This window comes from Rousettus aegyptiacus, unplaced genomic scaffold (assembly GCF_014176215.1).
Source record: "Rousettus aegyptiacus isolate mRouAeg1 unplaced genomic scaffold, mRouAeg1.p scaffold_m13_p_7, whole genome shotgun sequence".
In the NCBI taxonomy this organism is placed as follows: domain Eukaryota; kingdom Metazoa; phylum Chordata; class Mammalia; order Chiroptera; family Pteropodidae; genus Rousettus; species Rousettus aegyptiacus.
Window position 1 is genome coordinate 60,944,406 of NW_023416310.1, and position 26,039 is coordinate 60,970,444.

Sequence of the window (26,039 nt, forward strand, 5' to 3'; positions counted from 1 at the left end):
TTAATTTCACGATCTTGTATTTTTTTGTCAGCCTTAGGTGTCAAACTAGAGAGTAAATGTCTCAAAACCAGAATTGAACCCTGTTCTATAGTACCTTTGCATATCTCTAGTAGGCCTGACTTAGCTGGGAAATTGGGATATTCCCAAGAAAGAAGTATACATTAATTCTATCAGAAAATGAACTTAATTACAAATTACAGTTTGCATTAGGAAACAGATTTCAATATAGCTTATACAACCAAAAAAGTATACCATGTCCAGCCCTCACTGAAACATTTTACTGCTTCAAATACCAGGTCATATTCATGGCTGGTGTTAGCAGCCGCTTCCTCAATTTGACAAGCTGGCTGAAAAGAAGAAACGTTTCTAAGTTAATCAAAAGGACATGGCACCACCAAGTGGCTCAGAGTGATTCATTTTCAGCCCAGTAATTTCCACTTGATAGAGAATGTATGAAGATGACTTGTGTTTTTTTTACCCAGCCACTAATGCTGGGTAAATACGTACAAGGTACCTCAAGGTAGACGAAGGCACTTGATGAATTCAATCATTTTTCTCATTTATAAAGATTATGCTTTCTAATAGGGGAAAATAAACTTATTTACTGGCTTTTATGAGAAGACGAATTCTTTTTAAATTTGAAAGAATGTTAACTTTCATACATGTTTTTTTTTTTTTCTCTGCACGTGAATACCTAGCTGAGGTGCAAAGCCAATACACACAGTAAAGTTTTGGAATTCCTGGGGCAGTGATCAGTTTGTTTGTTTATTTGTTTGTTTTTGTAAAACGTCACTTGCTTTTATTTCAGACGCTGTCATACAACAGACACAACCTGACGGCTGATACGAATGAGAGACAAGCCAAGGAGATTCTGATCCGCAGAAGGCACAGTCTGCGGGAGAGCGTTAGGAAAGACAACAGCTTGAATCGGGAACGCAGGGTAACTGGTGTTTGTACCTCTGGGATGCAGAAGGCTGCCAAGAGCAGAAGCAGCAGCTGTCCCGGAAACTCTGCTGAGGGTTCATTCATAGGAATTCTGGGATGGAGTTAGTTACAAAGTCTTTTTGATGTTTCTTGAACACCTATTGTGTTCCAGACACTGTTTTAGGCTCTTGGAATACATTGGTGACCAATACTGAAAGATTCCTACACTTGTAGAATCCAAATTCTAGTGAGAGAGAACGCAATCAGCAATAGACAGAACAAGCAAATTATCTGTTGTAAAGACGGCCACAAGTGCTATGGAAAAAATTAAAAATCACTGAGGAAGGAAGTCAGGAGTACTAAGGAGGGTCAGACAAGTTACAACGAATGGCTGGGCCAGGCGTCATTTGGAAAGCAATATTTAAGATATCCAGGGAGAGGCTAAAAGCCCATGTCTGCTGACTTTGAGAAGGCCATGGGAGCTGGGGGTGGAGGGGGGTGGGGACTGAGTGTTCACAGGGAGCTTGTTCAGCATTTCACTGGGTCCATGGCATTGTCGATAGGTTAGAAAAGCTATTTTAAAAAAGATATCGTGATTTTTTAATTTAACACAGCAGGCATCATCTTATTTGTAAAAGTATTCTGTGTTTGGTTGTCAGAAATTAAAATTTTGTTTATAAACCAAATTATCTTTTTAATGTATAAAATGTGGCAGCATTGATTTAAAAGTTAAAGAAACTAGAGCCTGTGACATGGGAAATGTCAGCAAGTTAACTAGTACTTTTTGTTCTATCAGTTTTAAGACTTATTACAGTAAATAAAACAAATGTTACATTTTTTATGTATCTTCTCTATATATAGGTTCTAAGTTTTTTCAGTAACACTGTCATAAATAAGTAATTCAGTAGCTTTTCTTTAAGAAAACCCAATGGTTTTCACATGTATGTAATAGTTCCGCTTTGTTTCCATTTTCATCATTCCTGATTTCCATTATGTTCTAGAAGAAGTTTAGTGATTTTTAAATTAAATGGTATTGCTCGGAACTTTATTCCCCATCCCCACAGCCCCTCACAAAGTAATTTTGGAATTGAAAACTAAAATTTTAACTTTTAACAAGATTTTTCATAAGATCTTAAACTTCTAATATACAATAAATGACACCTGCTTAGTCTAAATAAGGTTTTCCGTTTCTTTTACAGGCTTCCACTTCGACCTCCCGGTACTTATCTTTACCTAAAAATACGAAGCTTCCAGAAAAGCTACAAAAGAAAAAGAATATTTCTAATGCAGGTAATGAATACAATTGGAGCAAAAATCTTTAAACTTATTTACTAATTTTATGGAATAGAAAAATGTCCCTGTTCTTCTTTTTCCTTAGTTACAATGAGTTCAACAGTTTGCAAATCTAAAATAACAACACTTTTTATTAGTGTTCAACCTTTTTGAATGGAGTTCTGTACACATTATAAATAATTCAATCAGATATTGTCACCATATTCTCAGTAAACAGGTAAATAGAAAGTTTTAAATTTGCAAATTTTTACCTAAATTCTAATATATTTTCATAAACACAACCATGTATTTTACTTCTGGATGTAGTTAATAAAGCTTTGACATAAAGTCTAATATCTCTTTATTTCATGATAATCTTTATGTAGACTCCAAGTCATATTCTGTGAAACCCCAGGAGAAATGTCAGGGTTTCATGTTATTAAAGTGTGCGATGTAATAATAATACCCCCGCCCCCCCCCCCCACACACACCTTTTTATGCTTATTTAATTAACCAAGAAGAGGAAAGTCTAATAATGGCTGGTGGTAATGGCAGGCAAGGTGATAAATGAGAAGGGAGGAAGAGGGGGAGCTGGATATTTGGAAGAGTGGGCCATGCTACCATGTCCACCTGGGCAAGTGTCCTGTGAGCTGTCCTACTCACTGTAATCTAGGGAATGAATTTTGACAGTGAGCTGGTTCTAATCATGGTTTGGAAAATGCACATGGATGTTTTGATCCTTTTAAAAATATAAAGATAATAAACAAGGCTGTATATGAGATTCCTGATCAAGAATCTTCATAATAGCAGTTAATTTTGGGTGTCCTCCCATGTGCCAGACCTTGAGCTGGGCCTCTTGGCTTAGCTCCTGTAGGACAGATGGGCATATAGCCACTGCTGCAAGATGTCTCTGTTTGACTTCCGGCTTCACCACTTACTGGTACCTCTTGAACCTCAGTTACTTCACCTGTAAAATGAGCGATTGTGAGGATTCAGTAGGTTAATGTATTTAAAAGTGCCGAGGACATAGTAGGCTCTTCCAAATCAGCATGAATGTATACTTGTGGACCCAAGCACTCAAAGACATCAAGGGAAATGCTAGAGTCAGAGGGACCCCACTGACCTACCGCCCCCCTGAGGGCACAGCAGTTGCTGACCCACTAGCGCCTCGCTGAGTTATTTGTCATAGCTTCTCCCTGAAATGCTTGCCCATATTGTCCTTCTTTTGCCCTGTGGTAGGTGGCAATAGCAGCGACTCAGACACAGATGCTGGGACCACTGTCCTCAACTTGAAACCCCGAGCAAGGCGCTTCCTGCCAGAACAGTTTTCAAAGAAAGATCCTCAGTCCTACAAGATGGAATGGAAGAATGAGGTAGACATCGATGCCGGCCGAGGGCAGCCCTGTGGCTCCCCAGTCCCCCACAGCAAAGAGGGAGGCACCCAGACACCAGCCATGCTCCGGCAGCCTCTTCTCTCCAAAGACCAGTTTGGCTCAGTGCAGGAAGACAGTGTGACTGAAGGCGACAGACCCAAGCCGCCACCCAGGCTGGTCCGAAGGGCGTCGGAACCTGGAAGCCAGAAAGCTCGCTTTGGGAGTGAGAAGCCTTAATGGAAATGGTCAAAGCCAGCCAGGCTGGGGGGCAGGGTGACAGACCCAGGACAGCTTGGCTGTTACTCGAAACCTGACACAATAATGGAATCCATTTAAAATCCTCTATGCGTCTAAATCCTTTCTTTGGTAGAGTCACGCCATTGAACAATGGGATGGTTGCTTATCTCAAGAAGAGGAAATCAAAGAAAAATAGTCCCATAAAGTGACTTTTATGACTTGCTGCTGGCAGTTGTAATCTTCATAGGCCTAAAGGAAAAAAAAAAAAACCCACCAAAATCATGTGCCTTTATTGAACTTGGATGACAGGACTTGACATTTTTAACAGACCCTTTGTTGGTGAAAATTTTAATATATACACATGCCTCAAATCTTATTTATAAAAAAAATATGTATATCTGTAATTCGTTTTTAAGTAAATGATACTAAAAAGACTCAGAACATCTTCCCAAGGTATAAAGGGTAGCTCCCGGAGGCTGGTGGGCCATTAGCTCAGAGTTGAGGTGTTTCCGGACCCTGAGCTGATGACAGGCTGGTAAAATGGCACAGTGTGGAGCAGAGACACCTGACGACTCAGAGTGGGAGATGATCACCTGCTCCTAAGCAGGCGAGGTGGTCTGGCTCCAAATGCCCCTTAGAGGTCCTGCTGTTCCTGTGGAATAGAGTCAGCTGGCTTTATTTTGTTTCTCATTCCACCGTGTGTTTGAGGGGACATAAGAGGTTTCATCCCCTCTTTGTGTTTATATGGTGCAAAGAGAAAGGCTGTGTGTGACCCCAGCTTGTGATGTGTATAGCTTGTTGGCAGGTTTTATAGTGTGCAATCCTGGGAGGAGGGTGCGGGAGATTCCTGTTCATGCCCATCAACCGCCACTTGCTTCAGAATTTTTCTGTAGAACAGTCTAGAACTTTGAATCCAGGTCAGAGGCTCTAAGCAGACAAGATTGAAAGTTTATATGTACAGTATTCCAATGTTTAACAAATTGGTGAAAGTTCAGGTTTCAAATTTTATTCAGGGAGTACTTTGGAGAAAGTGGGAGTTCCATTATTTTGCACTAGTCTGTAAACTTATTACCTTTCCTGCCTCAATAAAGTAATTCAAATTCTTCACATAAAAATGGATTCTACTTATCTGAATACTTCTTTAAAGTACAGTAGAAAACAAACAGTGGAATGTATTGTTAAAGATGGTTTGAATCTGTCTCTTAAACTGTAGTTTTTATTGGCCTGTCATTTTTTTTTCTTCCTCCTCAAAAGCCCTTTTTAAAACTTGACTGGCACAAGATTCTAAAATTCTGGGTTTAGATGTGAAATGAAGCCACTCGTGTAATTCCACGGATTCACATTGGAGACCCATCAAAGGATACAAGTGACCACGATATCACTGGTGGAAAACACAAAGAAATGAAAGAAAAGATACAGTATTTAGAAATCCTTGGAGTGGTTTTCTGTCCCCTTCCTCTACCCTCACTGACATGGAGGGGTAAACCTTCCAGCCCTTTTTCTCATGTTTTAAAGTTCTAGCAGTTCATAATACTGCTAGATTGTTGTATGTGAGCTAGAGAGGGGTATAGATGCAAGATACAAGCTCATAAAGAACCCAGTTTCCTTCTGAAACTCTCCCAAGTTGATCAGTGGAAAGCAGTGTAGACACTATTTGAAAACTACAAGCTTAGGACTCTGTGCCAAAATTCTTAGTTTTAAATGAAAATTTTATATAAAAATATGTATTTCATCTGCTGAAAAGAAATTAAAACTGATTTTTACTTTAGCATTTTATTATAGGAATATAATTCATCACGAGATGTGATGAGTATTTTTGAGACTGCCGAGTCAATTTTAAGAAGTTAGTTTTTGAAATTTAAAAAGATGGAAATGGAAAATAACCTTAAAAGTAAATTTCATGATTTTGCCTGGTATTCTATATTAATACATACTATCAGGAGTCTAACTTTCTGGAATTGGAGAAAAATGAAAAACAAATTAACGCATCTTAAATAGACAGACCAAATTTAGCTTTCACTTATTAAAAGTCAGATAAGAATTTGGATGACATTGTGTGAATTTCAAAAAAAAAGGGAACAGTTATGTCATTTTATCTTTGTGTAAATGTTTTATTTGTTGACTGATAAAAGCAATGGAAAATAAATTTGACTTCATTTAGCTTTTTCTCTATATTTCCTTTTTTAATAACATTATTAGATTCTACACATTATATATAGGAGAGAATGTGGAGTTGAAACTTTTTAAATATGATAACAGTCTAAATTTCATAAATACAAAAAGATCCTCAATGCTTAGTAAATGACTCTCTCGGTTCAAATAACACTTGATCCAACCAAAGTTCCAATATAATTATAGAATGTTGATGGGTCTTTGATAAATTCGTTTTAATAAATTTGATTTGAACTGCCTGTAAGTGAAAATTCAGGACTTAATTTTTATATATAATTCTAAGGATCAACTATTCTGAAGCTATGTATGCTATTTAGCAAAAAAAGTAGAAAGTAACCCAAAGTCTGATACTTCTAAAAACATATTTTGTGTATATGCCTTCAAATTATCTGGGCTGAAATTCCCATAGCTTTCTGATCCTTTTTGTTTTCAAAAATTTCCCTTTTTTCCCCAATAAAATCCTATTTTACTACCTGTAAGAATAGTCAATAAATTGTGGGTCAGGTCTCTTACCTGTATGGTTAGGGAATGAGTTTTTCTGTGTAGAGTTAAAATATGAACTGTAAGAGATGATTACATTTTCATTACACACAGCACATTATTCTGAATGGTTCAAAACCTGCTTCAGGACCTTTCAGTTTGTCATGGAGGTTTTTACAAGGATTCATTATTCTTGTAGGGTATAGAAATGTCCCTCCGTGAGATGCCCAGTAGACAGAACACCAAACACGTCAGTGGTGATTTTTTTGGTTTTTACTACTGTAAAAAAATACCTTGAATTAAATATACAAATGTTTTTTCTCCTTTTTAAATTGGATCCTGTTGAGTCAAGTATAAGTGGTAACTAAATTTATAATGTAAATGAGAATCTCTGTATCCAGTAATGGTAACTCAGCTTGCCAAAGAGAAAGTTTATATATTTATAAAGAGAAAATTTACACACACACACACACTCACTAAGAATTTCTCCTAGTTCTGTGAAATGTACAAAAGTTTAAATATTAAGTCACATGCAAATATTTAATCACTTATGTAGAAAATATTTTACATGAAACCAGGACAGCACCAGAAATTTCAATTTTTATATTTATATATATAAATAAACCATTCTTATTTGTACTAAATAGGATCGCGATAGCTGGAATTCATGAATGATAAGAATTTAAGCATATTAAAATTTTCAGTTCTTTTAGTTTCAAATACATATAGTATCTCAAACTAGACTAATACTGTAATTATATTTTTAAAAAACCTGATTTCAGGGATAAAGGTTATAATTGGTTCATTAATTTTTCTAAATGTAAGTAGAGTCTTGGTTCAAAGATAACATGTGTTCTGAAATATTAAATGCTGCCTTCTCAAGCCAACCCAAACATACAAAAAAAAATTAGGTTAATGCCAACCATTGTCTTACCAAATGATATTTAAAGATAATGCAGATAATTTTAGGTTTTCATAACAGTTTTTGGTACCCGATCAAAACTGTTTACTGTATTTGCTTCCTTAATTACCTTATATGTAATGTTTTAAAATGTTATTTGAGCACCTGATTAATTAGAAACAAACTCTAGTGTGATGACATGTTGAAACTATTTGCTTGCCACCAGTGTAGAATAAATTTCAAATTACATACATATTTGGTATTAGAATGTGGTTGTTAAAGACAAAAGCTTTGCTGTTTTTACTAAGATGTTTCAGTGGACTGAAATTTAGAATTTTCAAGCACTTCAGGATCCTGACTTAAAATATATATATCAGGATACCATGGCTTCTAAAAATCATAATTTATTACACTTCATTATAATTTTTAAAGGATTTTATTAAGAAAAAAGATTATCATGTAACTGGCAAGTTTTTCAGGAAAAAATTAGGCCTGGAAAGTCTTTTCAATCCACTGCCTTGTTCCAAAAAGAGCTGCATTATATATGCACCATCCTGGCTAAATTCATGGTAACCTATTTTAAGACTTTATAAAGACCTAGACCAGACACCTAGACATCACCCACAGCCCCTCCTGAAATTTCCATGAAGACCACACCCCGACAGTCACTAGGCCTTCCGGATGCTGCCCCTACCTGCTTCCCTCAGTGCCCCGACGACCTGTCCCTCAGACTCCTCTGGATTACTTCCCCAAAGTCCAGATCTTTCTAAACCACACAGGTCCGCAGCGCACTCTCCAGCACTAAGCCTTCAGTGGCGCCCCGTCATGTCAGAGCACAAGCTCACCCTGAGTGTGGAAGACGAGCCCTTTCAAATCTAAGGCTGTGATTCTCCATGCTGGTGTGCATAAAGAACACTAGGCACTTTAGAGCCTGGTTCCCCGGAGCCAGGACATGCTCTGGGAATCAGGTGACTCAAACATGCAGCTGGGGTAGAGAACCACTGATTCTAGCCCCTTCCCTTGGCTCTAGGCATAATTCTTGTCACACCGTACTGCTCCAGGAGACCAGAGGCCCGAGATTTGGAGTGCTGCATGTTGCTCTCATAGCCAGGCATACCCTGCTCCCTTTCTGGATTCTGCACATCCCTGCAGACAGGAAGGCAGAGGTATACCTTCCCTCTGTGGAAAAGGCCTAGCCTTCTGGAAACCTAAGCCCTGAGGATGTTTCACAGTTGTGCTTGGCATAATGTTGAAAGGGTGCCATTTCCTTTATAAACTTTTCAGGCAAGTTCAATGCCTCTAAAGTTTCCATATAATATTAAATTGAACCATATGACACTGCAGATATTTTGATTTACAAAAATAGCAATTTCATGTGGCTCAATCTAGTATTTTGAAAAGGATTACAGAAGTTACTCAAGAGAGTTTAAAAACAACACAATCTTTAATTGAGCAATTTACTTCCCCTGAGATCACATTCTATAAAGTATAAAAATACTGTCCCTTAGAGCAGTGGTTTTCAAATTTTACTGGGCGTCTTGTGAAAATGGTCTGAGGTGGGATGCGAACATCTATCTGTTTCAGGGGATGCTGATGCTGCTGGTCCCCCAGAACACACCCTAAATAGGGGCAATGCATCAGACTATTTAAGAAGGGCTGTAAAAAAATACTTAGCTGAAAAGACAAAATCACAAGAACAAAATACTAAAATTACCAGTAAACAAAAACATTTCTCCACTCTCTATATAAAGATCAATCTTTGGTTTTCAGTATTTCCATGAATCTAATTGTAAAGATTAACCAAGTTAATGGGATTTTATTTAACTTCAAAAATAAAGTGCTATGATTTCAAAAATAAAAACATGGCTATACTTAAGAGCTTCTAAGAAACCTGTGCACTTCTGAGGGTGAAATCTTTGAAGAAATTCTTCTGAAATTCTACTTCATTGCAAATACCCTTGAATATTTATTGTCCTTCTGCGTCTAACGTCCATGATGAGGTGGTGTGCTTCTTGAGGACAAGACCATATTATACCATATTTCAGTATCCTCGAAAGCACCAAGCAGTTGTCTAGAAGTTCAGAATTACAACACTTAATAAAAAGTCTGTATTTTTCTTGCAGTTAGGTAGAAGAAAGGATAACCTTCAAATTTCCAATCGATTATCAAAAATTTTGAGTTTACTCCATATCGAACTTCTAAAACTACAGAAATCTTTCTTCTGCTTTCCATACAGAAAGTACTAAAGTGACAGCAAATTAATGTGCTACAATCATAAGTGCGTGAGGTTGAAAGCAGGAGTACTATTGTAGTGGCCTAATTAAGAGAACTGAAAGGAATGTGCACTTTGGGAGTCTGAAAAAGAGAGGGAGCGCCTAACTAATTTTTATTGATAACTGATGTCACCCATAGTCAAGAAGTGTCCTGACAATGCTTCCCTGCGAGCCTGTCCCCACCCTGACTCTGGGCCCTGCGCTGGCCCCCTAGGTGCTAATTTTGGAAGGGCAGGAAAAGGCACATGGACACATGTCCCAGTAGACCAACACAGCTCTTCTGTTCACAGTGTGATATTAAAATGAAAGAAATGATTTTCAACATAAGACACTGAAGAATTAAGTCCCTCCAGTGAGGCATGACACCTTACTCTCTAACTGTGCATAAAACATTATGGGGTATAAAGCTGAGAGCTGGGGAAATTGGTGCTACACAATTTTAACAGAGTCCAAACTGAGTTAGTTATTCATAAAAACAATCTAGTCTCTAGGTTTTACTCTAATCGAAACCAGTATGTCTCAGATTGATCCTTTTTCTACCTCCATGAGAAACTGCTGCAAGTGGTCCTTATTAAATACAGTAGATGTCTGGGCCTCCCCTAGGCCCACAGAAATAGTCTGCAAGGGTGAGGCTGGGCACCTGATTTATAACCAGGTCCCCAGGTGGAAGCAGCATTCACAACCTTGTTATGACGTAAGTAACAGGCTCGTTTTGATAGAGCAGCTTCTTCATTATGTAGGATTTTGAAAGTAGAAAAGCTCCCTCTTGGTTTATACAATTGAACTTCAGTGAAATCTGTGTCCTATCTGATTAATGCTTTACCTTATTTTCATTTAGTGGGGAATCCTCAGGTCTCTTCCCTTCTTGCAAATATCACGTTCTGGTATCACCACTATTCCTGTAGCTGGGATCTTTCTCCCCTTCATTTAATCTCACCAGCCCATATGGAGAGGGACTTTTAGGCAAATGTTTTAATACCTTCCCCTTTGGCACGGCTCTGAATTCTGACAGCGTAAATGCAGAGCTCACTGCTGACCTAGATGCCTGCTTACACCACCCACCCTTTGCAAAGCCTGCTTCTTGTCATGGCCTCTGTCCCTTAATCATATACCTTGGATTTTGATTCTTCCTATTGTCCAAACCCATTCTATTCACTTTTGAATTGATCACTCCTATCACCACCATAGCGAGGCTTATTTAGTGACATGATGAAAATAGCCACCAAGGCTAATGCGGCCCCCAGACTGGGGGGGCCACAAGGACTGACCTCCTGGGCAACTCCCGAGAGGAGGGGTGCGATGATCCGGCCCACTGCTGTCACTGACTGCCCTACACCTATGAGGGTGCCGCTGGCCTGGGCTCCACCCACGGTCAGCTGGAGGTCCGTGATGCAAGTCCTGCCGATGGCCGTGGAGAAGGACAGGAGCGTGGAGGACAGGACGACGGCCACCATGGTACGGGCGGTGGAGAAGAGCAGGAGCAGCAGGAAGGTGAGCATGCTGGAGTGCAGGAGGACCCTGTGGGAGTTGTGCCCATATAGCCGCATGAGGGGCCCCAGGGCTAAGCCTGCCAGGGCCCCCAGGGCACTGCTGTAACTGATGAGGTAGCCTGTGGTCTTGGGGCTCACCTTGAAGCGCTCCTCCAGGGCCAAGACAAAATTGCTGTAGTACAGCATGACTGCCACGGCCATCAGCAAGCGCACCAGAAATATGTCCCACATTTCAGAAAATATCAGGCCCTTCATGACCTGCAGGGTTGACAGGACCACCATCCGGGGTGGCCTGGTGGTCCTCCCACTTGTGGGGCCCGCTTCCTGCACTTGGTAGTCTGTCTTTCTCAAAAGTCCATGGTTCTTATTCAATCGCAGGTCATTCTTTGTATTGCTGACTTTTATTTCACTCCATGGAAATAGCCAAACGAGACCTGTTAAAATGGCACAGTCTGGTAAAGGCACGGGAGGAAACCTGGTCACACCAGTCACATGCTCAAAGCTATTTTATCTAGATTCACACCGATTCATCAGACCTCTCCTTCTGGCTGACCTTACAGATTAAACTGGCAGACGGTCATAAGGTATCTGATGAGGACTGAGATTAAGCTCATGAACTTTGCTTCCCAAGTCTGGTATCCCAACCTAAGATGGAAGTATCACTTAACCTATTGTCCTAAATGTTAAGATTTGAAAAGCTGCAATAAAGTTGAATATCATTATATTTTAAAAAAATTGAACGGCATGCTTCCTCCTGTTAATAAAACTGTTAATCAAAGGGTCAGTCATGCACCAGTCTCTGGGCAAAGAAGTTCATCTAAGGAACTCATAGCCCAGTTGGCCTTCTTTCATTCGTTGGATATCACTGAACACTGGCTATCTATCCGGCCTGTTCTAGGCACAGGTGACAGCAGTGAGGAAATGTGAACCCTTGGGGAATTTACTTTCTAATTACGTATATTGGGGAAAGAGGGGAACAGCAAGAAAACACATTGATAATATAATTTCTGAAGTGCTATGAAGAAGTTCAGTTATTTTAGACAGAATGATCCGAGGAGGCCTCTCTAAGGAAGCAAATATTGGAGACTTGAATGATAAAAAGAGCCAGTACAAATACTTGGGAAGAATGCTGCTGGTGGAAGGAAGAACAAATTACAAGGCCATCCTGTGGGAATAAGGCTGGCATGCGAGGTCAACCAGGAAGCCACTGTGGCCAGGGGGGTGGGGCCAACGCTGCCATCCACTGCCACCAAGGCTGAGAGACACATGTGAATTAGCATGCGGAAAGCCCACTGGGGAGGTCTGCAGCAGGGATGATGTGGGCTTTCACTCCTGAATAATGAGTCTGCCTCATCTAAGAAAAACAAATTGTAAGGGGATAAAAGTAGGTAGGCTGGTTAGCATGAAGGCATAAACCAGACTCTTCTCATGATTAAGTGGGAACTTACCAGCATTGAGAATGAAGACAGAAAAACAGATGAAGCACGTTATATAAAATCCATCGTCTAACTCAGTAAGATATCCACCGACCATGGGGCCCAAGATGAAGCCCATACTAGACGCTGTGTTGAACTGTCCCATCACTAAAGGCCGCTCCTTTTCTGCAACCAGATCAGAAAGCAGAGCCCTTGAAATGGAGAGTGTGTGTTTGAAAATACCTGTTAGGGGACAAGAGACATGCTCTGTAACATTTTCCAGATCAAAAATACCTTGGTGGTGATCCTGCCCTTCACCTCTATCCCTCACGGAGCTCTGGCCTCCATTGTCTTTACACCTCTGAGGCCTGAGGGTGCCATCCCACTGTGACGACTTCTGGCTGGTCACCTCGCCTCTGGTAACCAAGCTCCCGAACCCTCAGCTTGCCCCTTTCCCATCATGAGGTCCCAGGGTCTCATGTTCTCTGTTATCCCAGCACAATTCATGGTGGTTTTTATATAGAGATTTATCATCCTTTATTCATAAATTTGGTGAATAAACATTTTCTGCATGCCTACTATTTGTTCAGCATATACCATGACCCTGAGGGTATTGTAAGGAATAGAGAGGAACACCAAAAAGACAAAAAAAAAAAAAAAAAAGCCAAATATCCCTATCTTCACAGAGCCTGCCTATCTATATGAAGGTGGCCAAGTGTTATGGAGGGAAATAGAACAGGGAAGGACAGAAAGACAGGGAGTAAAAATATAAAAACATGGTGACAGACATCTAACCCAGCAGACCCCAACCTTTTTGGCACCAGCGGCCGGTGCTCCTACGAAAATCTAATGTTTGATGATCAGAGGTAGAACTGAGGCGGTGATGCTAATGCTGGGGAGCGGCTGCAAGTACAGATGAAGCTTTGCTTGCTCACCTACTACTCACCTCCTGCCATGCAGCCCAGTTCCTAACAGACCAGTACCAGTCTGCGGCCTAGGGATTAGGAACCCCTGATCTAACCAATATCAACTCATGTTCTACTAGCAGGAGGCCTGCAAATTTGTTGACTAAACAAACTAAAAGCTGTGAAAGGACTTAATAAGAGATTAAAGAGTATGTAACTTTGTATTCCTCATACTTCTGCTGATGGATTTGACTGTATACACCCACACACCTCGCAATCACACTCATAAACAGACTGGCAGAATCTGATGACACAGGTTGCCCGCTATTTTGATCAACACATAGTAGGTCCTACTAATATTGCTGACACGTCTAGCTGAATGATCCTAAGTGTGAAGGGATACAATGGTTTCCAGTGAGTTCCTCGAAGATTGGTTGGATTTTGTGAGTGGTGCTGGGGCTTACTATGGTGACTGATCACATTTGCAGCAAAGGCCTTCTGAAGCCATTTGTTAACAAGAAGGCACAGCATGGGTTTTGGAGGGTGAACTCAAAAGGCTTGTCCACCAGGGTAGCAGGGTCTGTGCTCTCATCAGTAAGATGAGAAAGAAACATGAAAATTCCAGGGCCCTAATCACGAAGAAAGGCAAAAAGGGAATAAAGAGCTTCCATAGTAACTACCCACCCACCCACCACCCACAGGTGATATTTCAAAGAATGGACAAACTATTTCAATGAATGGACAAAATGAAAGCTATTTCGAAATTGGTAGAAACATTCAAGACCAGTCAGGAAACAGAAAACTAACCCTTGAGCCATGACACTGCAATCCTAGTGTCTCCTGCCCCTCCCCCACCCCCACCAAAGCAACTGCCAGACTTGCAGAAGGCTGCAGGAAAGCTACAGTGGCCAATCACAATTTGAAGCCAGAAAGCCCAATATGAAAACTATAAGCTTGCTGAGGGACAGGGAGTAACCATGGTACTGGTCAAAGACTGAGCACATTCTTCCTGAGAGGACAGAGGTCAGAGGGAAGGAGATGGGGCCTGTGGCAGTGGTGGTAGAGTTGTACACAGTGACCGACGCGAGGGCTCCTGGCTCTTTTGCGTCCAGGGTTTGTAGCTCTAGACAAATCAGCAGAGCCTGACTGATGCTAAGTGCTCAATCAAAGGCAGCTGCTGGTGTGACAGTTATAACTGATATTGCCATTCTGCCTTCTTTACATAAGCTGTAATCAAAGAGGCACTCTTTGGGACACAAGTGGGACAGGCTCTCTCTGTACGTGGAAGTAATTTATTCTGAAGGAAGGCACATAGGCAGGTACAAGAACTCACCCACGGGGATTCTAGCGAGGGCAAATAGGAACACGTTGGTGGAGGCTCCAAGGATCAGGTAACCCAGGGCACTGAACAGAATGCAGACCAGCAGCGAGGCCCGCCTCCCGATCACATCACTCCAGCAGCCCTGCAGAAGCAAGAAACGCAACAGTTCCGTGAGTCACGGTAAACTCATCACCATGGAAATGACCCCAAATGTGCCCACTGGAAAACATCAGGGATTCTGGCTAAGGTTCTTAGATGCTCAAACTGTTCTGCCAGTTGTCACAGTAAGTTATTTTCTCTGCTCTTCCATAAGCTGAATGGGAAAATACAACATTGTTTTATCAAAAAAAAAAAAAAAAAAAAAGCCTAAGATATCAAAGAAAGCATCTGTGATGACTTAGTTGCTGAGAATGGCTGGAGAAATTGTGAAGTATAATTTAGAAAGCCTTGGTTTTGTTATTATCATTACTTCATTCATCTCAACTCCCCAGTAACCATGTTCGATTCAGTTTAGAAATTTAGAAAATGCTTAAAAACAAAATATATAAAAATACTTCACAATTTTCAAATTTACAAAATACAGTACACTATATTTTGTAACTTGTTTTTCTACTTAATAATACATCTCGAACATTCCGTTATTAAAATTTTGCCTTTATCTTTTTTTATTTTTTTGCTTAACAGTGTCTGTTCTCTACCATCATGACAGCCACGAATTTTATCATTAATTCTATCAATCCAGCAGATAAAAATGATTTCTCATTGCTCCATTATGAATCTTTGATTACTATTGAGATGCAACTTTTCCCACATTATATTTTTCTTTCAGTTTTATCGATGTAATTGACATATAGCTCTGTAAGTTTAAGGTGTTCGGCATAATGATTTGACTTACATATATTGCAAAATGATAAGTTAACATCTATTATCTCATAAAAACAGCAAAAAGAGAAAAAACATTTTTTCTTTGTGTTGAGAACATTTAGGATTTACTCTCTTAATAACTCTCAAATATGCAATATAGTGTGTTTGCTGTAGTCGCCACATTGTATGTGACACCCCAGTACTTACTTATAACTGGAAGTTTGTATCTTCTGACCACCTTCACCCAATTCATTTGCCCCTGTTTCTAGGAATCACAAATTTGATCTCTTGTTCTGAAAACACTCATTCAAAATATACTCATTCAAAAATCAATTTGTTTTTAGACTCCACATATAAGTGAGATCATACAGTGTTTGTCTTCTTCTGTCTGACTTATCTCAGCATAGTGCCCTCGAGGTCTATCCATGTTGTCACAAATGGCAGGATTTCCTTTTTTTAATGACCAAATTGTATTCCACTGTGAATATATATATTTCCTTTATCTATTCATCTGTTGATGGACACTTAGGTTGTTTCCATGTCTTGGCTATTGTAAATAATGCTTCAATGAACATGTGCAGGTATCTTTTTGAACTAGTGATTTCGTTTCCTTTGAATATATACCCAGAAATGGGATTGCTATAATTCTATTTTTAATTTTTTGAGGAACCTCCACACTGTTTTCCATAGTAGCTGCACCAATTTATATTTCTACCAGAAGCACACAAGGGTTTCCTTTTCTCCACATCCTTGCCAGCATTTATTTCTTGACTTTTTGAAAATAGCCATTCTAACAGGTATGAGGTGATATCTCACTGTGGTTTTAATTTGCACTTATCTGATAATTAGTGGTGTTGAGTATCTTTTCAAGTACCTGTTGGCCATTTGAATGTCTTCTTTGGAAAAATGTCTATTCATGTCCTTTGTCAATTTTTTTAATTGGATTATTCCTTTTTCTGCTATTCCGTTGTATGTGTTCTTTTCAGAAATCCCAGAAACCTGCCTAGCCAAAACAAACCTCCCTTGCAGACTAAAAGTTCTGGCCTTCAAAGATGCAACTAGAGGCCACCAGTGAGGCTTCTGAGAAAACTCTTTAGAGGTGGGGAAGGGTACTGGCAAACAACCGTCTCCTCTTCTCCCTACATGCTCAGAACACTCCCATAATGCCAGAGGTTGACAGATGTCTAACTGAGGATGGCTGCTTAGGACGCCAGGAGCCTCGGTGTCTGGGAGCACCTTAGACCCCTGGGCAGCCCTGGTGGCCACTATACTGTTTATCTTTGCACTTGAGCAGTGCTCTGTCCACACAGATGGACACAGGCCTGACTGATGAGCCTGGTTTGACCACAGCATCTCCACGTTGACTGGGTTTATATATTGAGGTTCTAGATAAGGCTTTGTTTAAAAAACTTTAATTACCTCGAAATAAAAATCACTAATCACTGTAACAATAATGGAGCACTGTCTGAGAAGGGTCAGGACCAGGCTCTCCAGTGCTGTGCTCCTGGGCTGGCTAGAGGTGGTCCATATGGCATCCTGTGTCCTTCCTTCTCAGTGATGTGTAATGACTTTATCAACTTCGCGAATGAACCATATCATTCAAGCCTGCCTCTCTGTCTTGCCAAAAGCCAACTATCCCTGTTTGTGCCCTTCGCTCATTTTTATTGATGTGTTTACTTTTTCTTAAGGATCCAAAAGACATCTTTACATAAGGATATAAACTGTCATAAAATTTCTTTATAAAATAATTGAGGGTAAGTCTTCCAAATTACTGTTAGCTTTTTACAAATACCATCAATCTTTTCCCCCTAATTTTCATTTCAATGGATTTTAGAAATTCTCCACACTCTTTCGATCTGGGTAAGAGGTCACCGGTCTCCTTGTGTTCATAGGGTAGTGGTAGCATCTGGTAAGTACACCCTGGGCCCTGGGCCAGGCTGTCTGGGTTCAACTCTGAACTCATCACTCCATATACTACAGACATATTAGTTAACGTAATTACATATAGAGGAATATCTCTAGGCCCAAGTTTCTTTATCTGTAAAACAGAAATAATAATAGTAACTGCCTCTGAGATTTTTCTACCCCTTGACACTTGCTATATGCTTTACATAAAATCAGTCATTAAAGATATATGACCACCAGAGATGTGGTTGAGAGTAGTTATTATGAGGACTGAATGAAATAAAGTGTTCAGAACAGGGTCTGACACATAAATACTTAATAAATGCTCGTCATTTTTATTAAAATGCATATAGTAAAACCATTAGTCAAATCTGACACAGTACATTTTTTCTTCATAAAGATTTGTTTTTAAACTTAGAATAATTTTATAAAACGTAATGAAAATACATGTTTATAAATGCACTGGTTAAAAGGAAATTTTGATTAGGTATTCCTCTATCTGTAGGATTTCTAAGGAGGTTCTCATTAAATTATGGCTACAAGGTATATGAAACACACTTTTTAAGCACAAATATAACAAATTGAAAAACATTTGATAAAGAATGTTGTGCCATAGCTGTCAACAAAAATTCACATTAACAAAAATGCTTCTTTGTGCCAGCTGCTCTGATAGATGTGAGTGATGAAGCATCAAATTGAACCTGGTCTTATTCTAAGGAAGTTTAGAGTCTAGTAGGAACAAAGCACCTGACTAATTAAAATTTATGTAACTTAACTGATCTATGTACACATATCAAGTATATCAGTAGTGAGTTCAGAAATAAAAAAGAAAAGATGTTTCCTAAGACTACGCAAATTCTTCTCTCAAGAAAGAATATGAAATATGATGTGTTGCCCCATAAACAAGTGCATTATTCTCCTGTCAATCTGATATTCATTATCTGTTTACTGTTTTAGAGCATGGGGGCACTGACAGATAACTATCAGGACAAAAATAATATGGGCTTACAGTGTGGGTACTGAGATTCAGTGACTTCATTAAATTATTTAAAGTTTGTGAGTCCTTATTGCCTCCTGTATAATAAAGGGAGATAACAAACTACTTTGCTGGGTCATTGCTAAAGTTAAATGAGAATAAAACTGTTATATAAACTTAATATAGGAAAGATTATAAAAGATAAATCAGGGAATAACTAGTTATTTAAGAATTTATTATAGAATCTGTCTAAATTTCTTTTATATTTTAAAACACATTTTATAAGCAAACTACTCTTGGGAAATGCAGTGCTCTATTTATATTGAGTTCACAAACAGTGAGAACACCAGCCAGCTATCCAGACCAAGGTCACGGTTGACCAATCCAGGGACTAAACTGACCATTCTGCTTGACTTGCTTGATCCACTGGACACTGATGTCTTAAGACCAGAATGGCCACAGTGGGGTGAACAAGAGAGAAGGGGCAGATCAGTTAAGAATTCTGAATTTCAACAACTGAGTGGTCTGATGTAGGAGTGACAAGCTCAGCTCTGCATCTTTCTATCCCATGTTGTAGATACACAACCAACCACTCCAAATGGCTCCCTCTGTCTATACACTTAAGTTTTATAATTAATAAGCCATATAGTTCAAGTACAACTTCAAGTAGGATCCTAGAAGTCTGAGTGGCTTTGATCACTGTCAATTAATTGAAACAAATGATAATATTGGTAATAACTTTTTGTTTACATTCTTTTTCCTAGTAAAAGGTCAGCAGGGAGTCATGGAAAGAAGATGGTTTAACATGGTTTTAAAGTGGGTTCTCATTCTGATTTCATGTGTTTAGAAGAAGCCACCTGACTCCTTTTGGCCAATGTCTTCTCAGATGCCAAGTGAGGAAGACAGATGAATAAAGGATCCTTCTTGATCTAATGACAGTGGATACCTGAATCACCTGCACATCTACTTTTGGTGAAACTCGAGCCCCTGATTTCACCCCATCCATGCTGCATGGCCCTCAGAATGTACACCTATGCTTTCAAGATGCATTTCCAGATGGAACGTGACTTACCACCAACGTACTGGAAAAGAGCTGCAAGATGCCATAAGAGGAGCCTGCAAAAAAAGGAACATCCATAAAAGCAGCTAGACACATCCCAAGATTGGATTAGTGTGGTGACAATTACGTAGACATTAATGGAAAAACGTTGTGGGGAAAAAATCATTTTAAAAAAAGGAAATTACCACACATTTTTTTTTTTCAGTCGGAAGAGTATAAGTAATACAATCTTTAATAAAAGGCTTTTGAAATAAAATTAAAGGCAAGCAGAAAAGACTAAAGGCAAGGGTTGCTCTTAGGGACCATGGGAGAAAGTCCTTTCACTACGTGAGAGGTATGTGACTCCGACGGAGAAGACTGCATGGAGTGTTTCAGTAAAAATCTAAAACCTAGAAAAATTCTACTAAGTCTTAAAATTTTAACATTATCTCATATGTCTCTGACATTTCAGTTTTCTTAAAATGCTTTAGTTTTATAAAGAACTTCCAAAGTTTTATGGAGTCCTTTTACCTCCATTATGTCACGTAACATGTCTCTTCTGCTCTTCACAAAAACCTTTATGCTGCTGGGTGGTCCAGTATAAGTTCAAGTATACTCTTCAAGGAAAATACAAATCATGGCATGGAGTAGGACTTAACTGAATATTACGTACAAAACTGCCCCAAAACATGTGCTTATCCAGGTTGTGAATGATCAAGGGCTCTTAGTCTTAACAATCTTTCATTAATTAGCACAGTCCCAAGCCCTGTTATTCCCTGTCTCTTTGGTAAATCAATGACTTCCAGATGGTGAGTTTATGCTGCACAGGAAGAAACATCCTACAGCCCTCTAAGATGTGGGGCTGGTGGTGCGGGAAGTTTGTGACTGATTTGTGAAGGCTCACCCCAATCCCTTGCCTGTACAGTGTCATTTCTATAGATTATGTTTCTCTGGCAATAGGTCACAGATCTCTATAGGCAGGATTCTGAAACTTTAACCACAAAGCCAGTTCCTTGGAGAGGTCAAGTGGTACTTGTAACATCATTGGTGGTATGGGCCACGTAGATAATGCTAAATCTCAAAACCCTTCTGAACACAGGTAGCCTAGGAAAAGATGCTGCAGGGTGATATTTTGAAATAGTCTAAAAATTCATTTTATTCCATTTTCAATTTACCTTTGGATAATATTTAGCTATAAGACTGATATAAAGTACTTAGTTCAGGGGATTTAAAATCTAGTGCTCTGAAAATGTGCACCATTAACTACTTACCTACTATTCCAGCAACTGTTGGGCTTGCTCCAAGAGACTTGATGTGAAGGCTCAATAATGGGACAACCATGCTGACACCAAACAAATCCTAAACAAAAAAATGATTAACTCAAATTAGAAATGGAAGGCTTGGTATTTTTTAAAGTGGTGAACCTAAAATAATTTTACAAATAAAACCACTACCTAAACCTTTGAGCACATAGGAGATCACAACTGTATTCTGCACTATGTTATACTCATCAGGTTAAAGTTATCAAGGATCCAAATACATTATAACAACTGATACCTGTAAATGTCTGGCCCACCCTGAAGGAGATGACATTTTAACTTTAGCTTCTTTGTAACTGATCCTTAATATTCAAGGAGGAGTGCTAAGGAAGTTCCTTACATTGTGTGTGTGTGTGTGTGTGTGTGTGTGCGCGCGCGTGTCTGCACGCGCGCGCGCGTAATGAGGGGGAAAGGAGGTAGTGATGCTGTATATTTCTTGGCAAGGCAGCATATACTTAATAATATGGGGTTCTTTCCGCAGTTAGGAAAGGTGGCTGATCCATGGCTTATAGCCTTACAAGGTAATACCTGAAAGGAAGGTTTCAGTAAAGCAGTAAGGGCGAGAAGTCTAGTGTATTAACAGAAGGCCACACTCCATAGCTAAGTCACAGCTAAATGCATGCATTTTGGGGTCAGCAAGACAGTTCCCAATTCCAACTCCACTCCTTACTGATAAGAATGTGCCCTTGGAAGGCTATGTAATGTTACCAAGCACTAGTGCTGTCATCTGTAAAAAATGGGGATACTGACACCTGCCTTGGAAAAATATGATCTATATTAAGAGGCATAATGGTTGAAAAAGGTTTGATATGCGGAAGAAATACAAACATATATTCTCTTTTCTTCAATTCTGTGAATAAGTACTGACCCTTTTGGCTAGGTATTGATTGAGTTAATAGAAAGACTTAATTTTTCTTTAAGGCATTGCTCACATTTCTACTTCATTTGGTTACTTGCTACAATTGGTTTAGGGGAAGAAAAACATATAACACATGCAACAGTTTTCTTTATATTCAGTCTGAATTTGTTTTTCTATAATACTGGTTAAACAGAAAGAAATGCATGAAAAATATATTTTCTTTGGGCCCACAATTTTTTGCTCTCTGCTTTTCTTGGTGTCTGCACTTTCACCAAATTATAGCAACATAAACATCCAAATACCCTTTTCAGTGGTTTTTCCCATGGTTACAGAGTTAGATGGCTATATTGTTTATATCCAGTGATCTAAAATAGCTGGATATAAACTATAAATATAAATACTACCAGAACTATGGTACCAGAACTATTATTTTTAAGATTAGAGTTATCTCCCCTTATCGATGGGGTATATGTCCTAAGACCTCCCCAAGTGGATGTCTGAAACCAGAGTACCAAACCCTATATACACTGTTTTTTTTCCTATACACATATACCCATGATACATAAGTTTAATTTATAAATTAGTCGCAGTAAGAGATGAACAATTATAAAATGGATCAATTTTAACAATATACTGTAATAAAAGTTATATGAATGTAATCTCTCTCAAAATATCTTATTGTACTGTACTCACCTGTCTTGTGATGATGAGAGATGATACAATCCCTACATGATGAGATGAAGTGGGGTAGATGATGTACACATTGTGATGTAGTATTAGGCTGCTATAAGGGTTAATTGAACACTAGCAATCTTATAACCAAGACAGCTACTAAGAGACTGACATGGATACCCAAGACAAAGGGATGATTCATGTCTATGGCAGAAGTGTCACATCACAAGATTTTATCGTGCTACTCAGAATGGCATGCAATTTAAAACTTATGAATTATTTCTCGAATTTTCCACGTAATATTTTTGGATGGAAGTTGACCACAGATAACTGAAACTGCAGAAAGCAAAACCATGGATAAGGGGAAACTACCATACTTAAAATTTATTTTGGGTCTGAGCCGACTTTATAGCCAGCTTTGTCCCATCAGCTTACTGATGCTTTATATCATTTAAACAACTCAAGACACATCAGTTACCTATTGCATCTTCTGGATCTTTAAGGAAACTCAACTGTCCAACAAGATTTTTTTTCCAAAAAAAAAAAAAAAGAAAGAAAGAAAGAAAGATCTCCCATACTGTTTGTCATTTAATATTCAAATGATTATTCTTAAATAAAGAATGGGAGAATCTCAGCTAGGCTGAGATTTATGGAAGATAAGTATAAAAACGTAGACTCTGAAGCAGTAATGAATGATCAGTATTATTTTAATACTTTGTGAGCCTGAAAAATATCCTCTTTTTCCAAGGAGGCTGGCTGCTAGCTCTTTCCTGCAGGCAAGTTCTGTTCTAAAACTGCCTTCTACTTTACAAGGCAATTTCGAATTTGACACCTGGAAATGAAGTGAGAGGGGGCCGCTGACCTCTTTCAGGGGGCATCTACAACTCTAAACAGAAACTGATGAATACATTAGTTTCAGGATCTTTTTCAGGTTAGGAACCCAAGTATTTCATGATTAGGGGATTACAGCAATAAAAATGAATTCTCACCTGACTAAAGCTAATGGAATGAAATACAAATACGGCCAGGTACATGGAGGAAAGAAGGAACTGAAACCATAGATCTTAATATGCTGCCCGAAAAGGGCCTAAAGGGTCTTTCCTCCTAAACCAATTAAAACCTAGAAGCACGGACAAGCACTCAAAACAGAACATTTGAACAGACTTCTTTAATCTTGTTCCTTTCCTCTCCCAATTGGAAATGAATTTCCCAAAAGTCTTAAGGGTCTTCAAATCTCTAAATATATTAAAAATAATAACTAAGTTATGCATAATATTCCTTAGATGTTACCTAACTGGAGCCATTAGATGCTTCAAGGATACTCAAAGCTGCATATATTTTGTTTATAACATTTTTCCATCTAAAAAAAAATCCCTGTTCTCTTTTAACTTTTGGAAAATCTTATAGTTTCCCCTGAAGGTATTAGAGACCTAATGATTCTCTTGAATAAATTATTTAAATTATTAAAATTTTACATCAGGCTTGCTAGATTAGACTCGCCATGTGCACAGCACATAGACAACATATAGGAAGCTCTGAATACCAAGTCTATATCAGAGGACCAACCGTAATGATCTGCAAATTTATTTAAAAAACAAACTATTTTGAAGTCTGGTTTCCATGACTCTTTGAACTCCAGTCTGGACTTTCCAGGTGAAGGTCCAAATCCTATTCATCTGTCAGAACCAGTGGGTTGTACCCTGTGGGGTAGGGGAGCAGTACCTCGGGGTTCTCATCTCCTACCAGAGGGGTGATGGCAGCTAGCTACCTTTCGCAATCTGAAGAACCAGCCACACTCAATGGTTTTGAATTCTGGGTGACTGGACTGGAAGGTAAAGGAGGCCCTGCATCCTGAGACTAAGATTAAAGAAACAAAATCATAAGGAATGTTAGACTCTGAATTCAAAGGTTTTAAGCCTGGGGGCTGTCATGTGAACTGAAGTGGAGGCAGAGATTCTCTGGGGAAAGTCACCTTCCTTGTCTCTGGTTCTGTGTTTACAGCAATATGGTGACATGCTTTCATTGTTGTGTCCTCTCCTAGCTAAGACTGACTGAGAGTCCCAACTCAAGGGAGACACCAGACCAGGGAGAAGTAATGGTCTTAACCTACATCTGGGCAGAAAATGGCAATTCCTCTTTGCCAGGACCCAGTGCCATTAGGGACCATTTTCAACCACTCAGGAGGCAGCATTCTCTCATTGACAATGACCAGCTCCTTTTGCGGTCAAGACACAGTCTAAGGCCCAGCAAAGAAGAAATTCTACTGGGCTCTTGTCCCAATTCTGTTACAATTTGGATGAGCTCACAACCAGGGAACTGAAGCAGGCCTAGACTTGGAAAGAGAGGAGCGAACAGGTGGATCTCCGGGTCCTGCAGATGCCCACAAGAAATCAACACAAGCTCACTAGCAAGGGGTTTTTCTGGACACCGACTGTATATTAGAGTGATTGGAGCTCCATGGCACCTACCATATAGCAGGTTTTCAGAAATAATAAAATGAATAATAAAAGAGTAGTTGAATGAATAACTTACCTTACCATACACTCGGCTTTCTAAGCTTTCCTTTCAACGTGGGAAATTAATAACTATCCTTATTAAACCAGGACACACACACACACACGAATCACGACAAAACCCTGCATCGTGCAATACATAAACAGTTTGTCAAAAGGCAGTCGTGTACCACTCACTGTGACTTGTATTTTTAATCATTCCAGTCTACCATAAACCTTAATGAAAGTGTGCCTAATTCTGTCCAAGTGAGGGTCATCAACAGCGACTTCCCAAACCTGGCCTGCTAAATCGTCCGTGCGCCCCCACTGCAGCCGCTGCACAGCTGGGCTCTCCCAAGCCTGCCCAGGAGCCCCCGCTCTCCGCCCTGCAAGCCTTGGCTGAACCTTACAACCCCACCCCCCACCTCCTCCTCTGAACTTTCAGAAAGAGCGTCCATAACTGGGTTGGGAGTCTGCACCTGGCTCCCAGCCCCAGCACTCACCAAGAAGCCCATTAGGTAGAGATAGAGCAGGAAGCTGCGGTCTCGGAGGGCACCGGGGCCGGGAGCCCCCGCCTCGGCCCTTGTCCTTTGCTCTTGCCGCGGGTCTGGTGTCGCCGAGGCCAGCCCCGGGGCCGAGCCCTGGCCACGGTGGCCCCCCGTCTCCATGCAGACCCAGAGGCGTGCGGACTACAGGGGAAGCCGCCGCGGGGAGCCCTCCGCTCCGCACTAGCCCCGCCCCCAGCGGAAGCGCGCCGCGTGCGCCTGCGCAGAGCGGAACGCCAGGCAGCCGCTGCCGGGCGCCAGAGCCGCTCCTGGCAGGTGAGTTCATCCCCGGTCGGGCGTGTGGCACCTGCATGTGCAGGACGCGCCACTTTTGTGATGGTGGTGATGATTCTCCACGTTTAGTGGAGTAAAGACTTGGCCTGCCGCCCCCTCCCGTTGGAGGGTGAGAGGGAATGGTGATGTCCTTCATTCACCTCTGAGTTTGCCTTGTCGAGGAAAGAGCGTCCAGATTTAGAGAAAAGTTTTCTAAGAGTTTATTTGAGCCGAATTTTGAGGATATACCTGGAAGCAAAAATGTCAACGGGATGAGAACGCGCTCTGCAGAATGGCAGTTTTGTGGCTTGTTTTATGCATTAGACTCAAAA

General features: G+C 40.0%; 2 protein-coding genes across 3 annotated transcripts in view; one reads left to right on the top strand and one right to left on the bottom strand.

Annotated features, from left to right (window-relative positions):
• Positions 1-4,075, top strand: part of SLC9A2 (solute carrier family 9 member A2) — a 75,694-nt gene extending 71,619 nt beyond the window's left edge. Inside the window, exons 10-12 of the mRNA XM_016161850.2 lie at positions 809-940; positions 2,124-2,214; positions 3,436-4,075. Coding sequence (XP_016017336.2) covers positions 809-940; positions 2,124-2,214; positions 3,436-3,806 — 594 coding nt within the window. The 3' untranslated portion in view covers positions 3,807-4,075. The remainder of the gene's footprint in view (positions 1-808; positions 941-2,123; positions 2,215-3,435) is intronic.
• A 2,641-nt stretch (positions 4,076-6,716) lies between these two features.
• MFSD9 (major facilitator superfamily domain containing 9) lies at positions 6,717-25,621 on the bottom strand. Of its 2 annotated transcripts, none has more exons than XM_016161852.2 (6): positions 25,393-25,621; positions 20,819-20,906; positions 19,581-19,624; positions 14,776-14,905; positions 12,571-12,723; positions 6,717-11,556 (listed from the first exon to the last, which is right to left on the bottom strand). In XM_016161852.2, the coding sequence occupies exons 1-6, from the start codon at positions 25,555-25,557 to the stop codon at positions 10,781-10,783; spliced, it is 1,356 nt and encodes a 451-aa protein (XP_016017338.1). In that variant the 5' UTR covers positions 25,558-25,621; the 3' UTR covers positions 6,717-10,780. The 2 variants fall into 2 exon arrangements, with proteins under 2 accessions (XP_016017338.1, XP_016017337.1); XM_016161851.2 differs by having other exon boundaries at positions 12,571-12,780.
• Positions 25,622-26,039: the final 418 nt, after the last annotated feature.

Coding starts and splice junctions, on each gene's coding strand:
- MFSD9 (XM_016161851.2), bottom strand. CDS start 25,557: ATGGAGACGGGGGGCCACCGTGGCCAGGGCTCGGCCCCGGGGCTGGCC. Junction 14,906..19,580: donor TCTTTTCCAGTACGTTGGTG/GTAAGTCACGTT, acceptor TTGCTTCTGCAG/GGCTGCTGGAGTGATGTGAT. Junction 11,557..12,570: donor TGTCTTCATTCTCAATGCTG/GTAAGTTCCCAC, acceptor CCATTTTAACAG/GTCTCGTTTGGCTATTTCCA.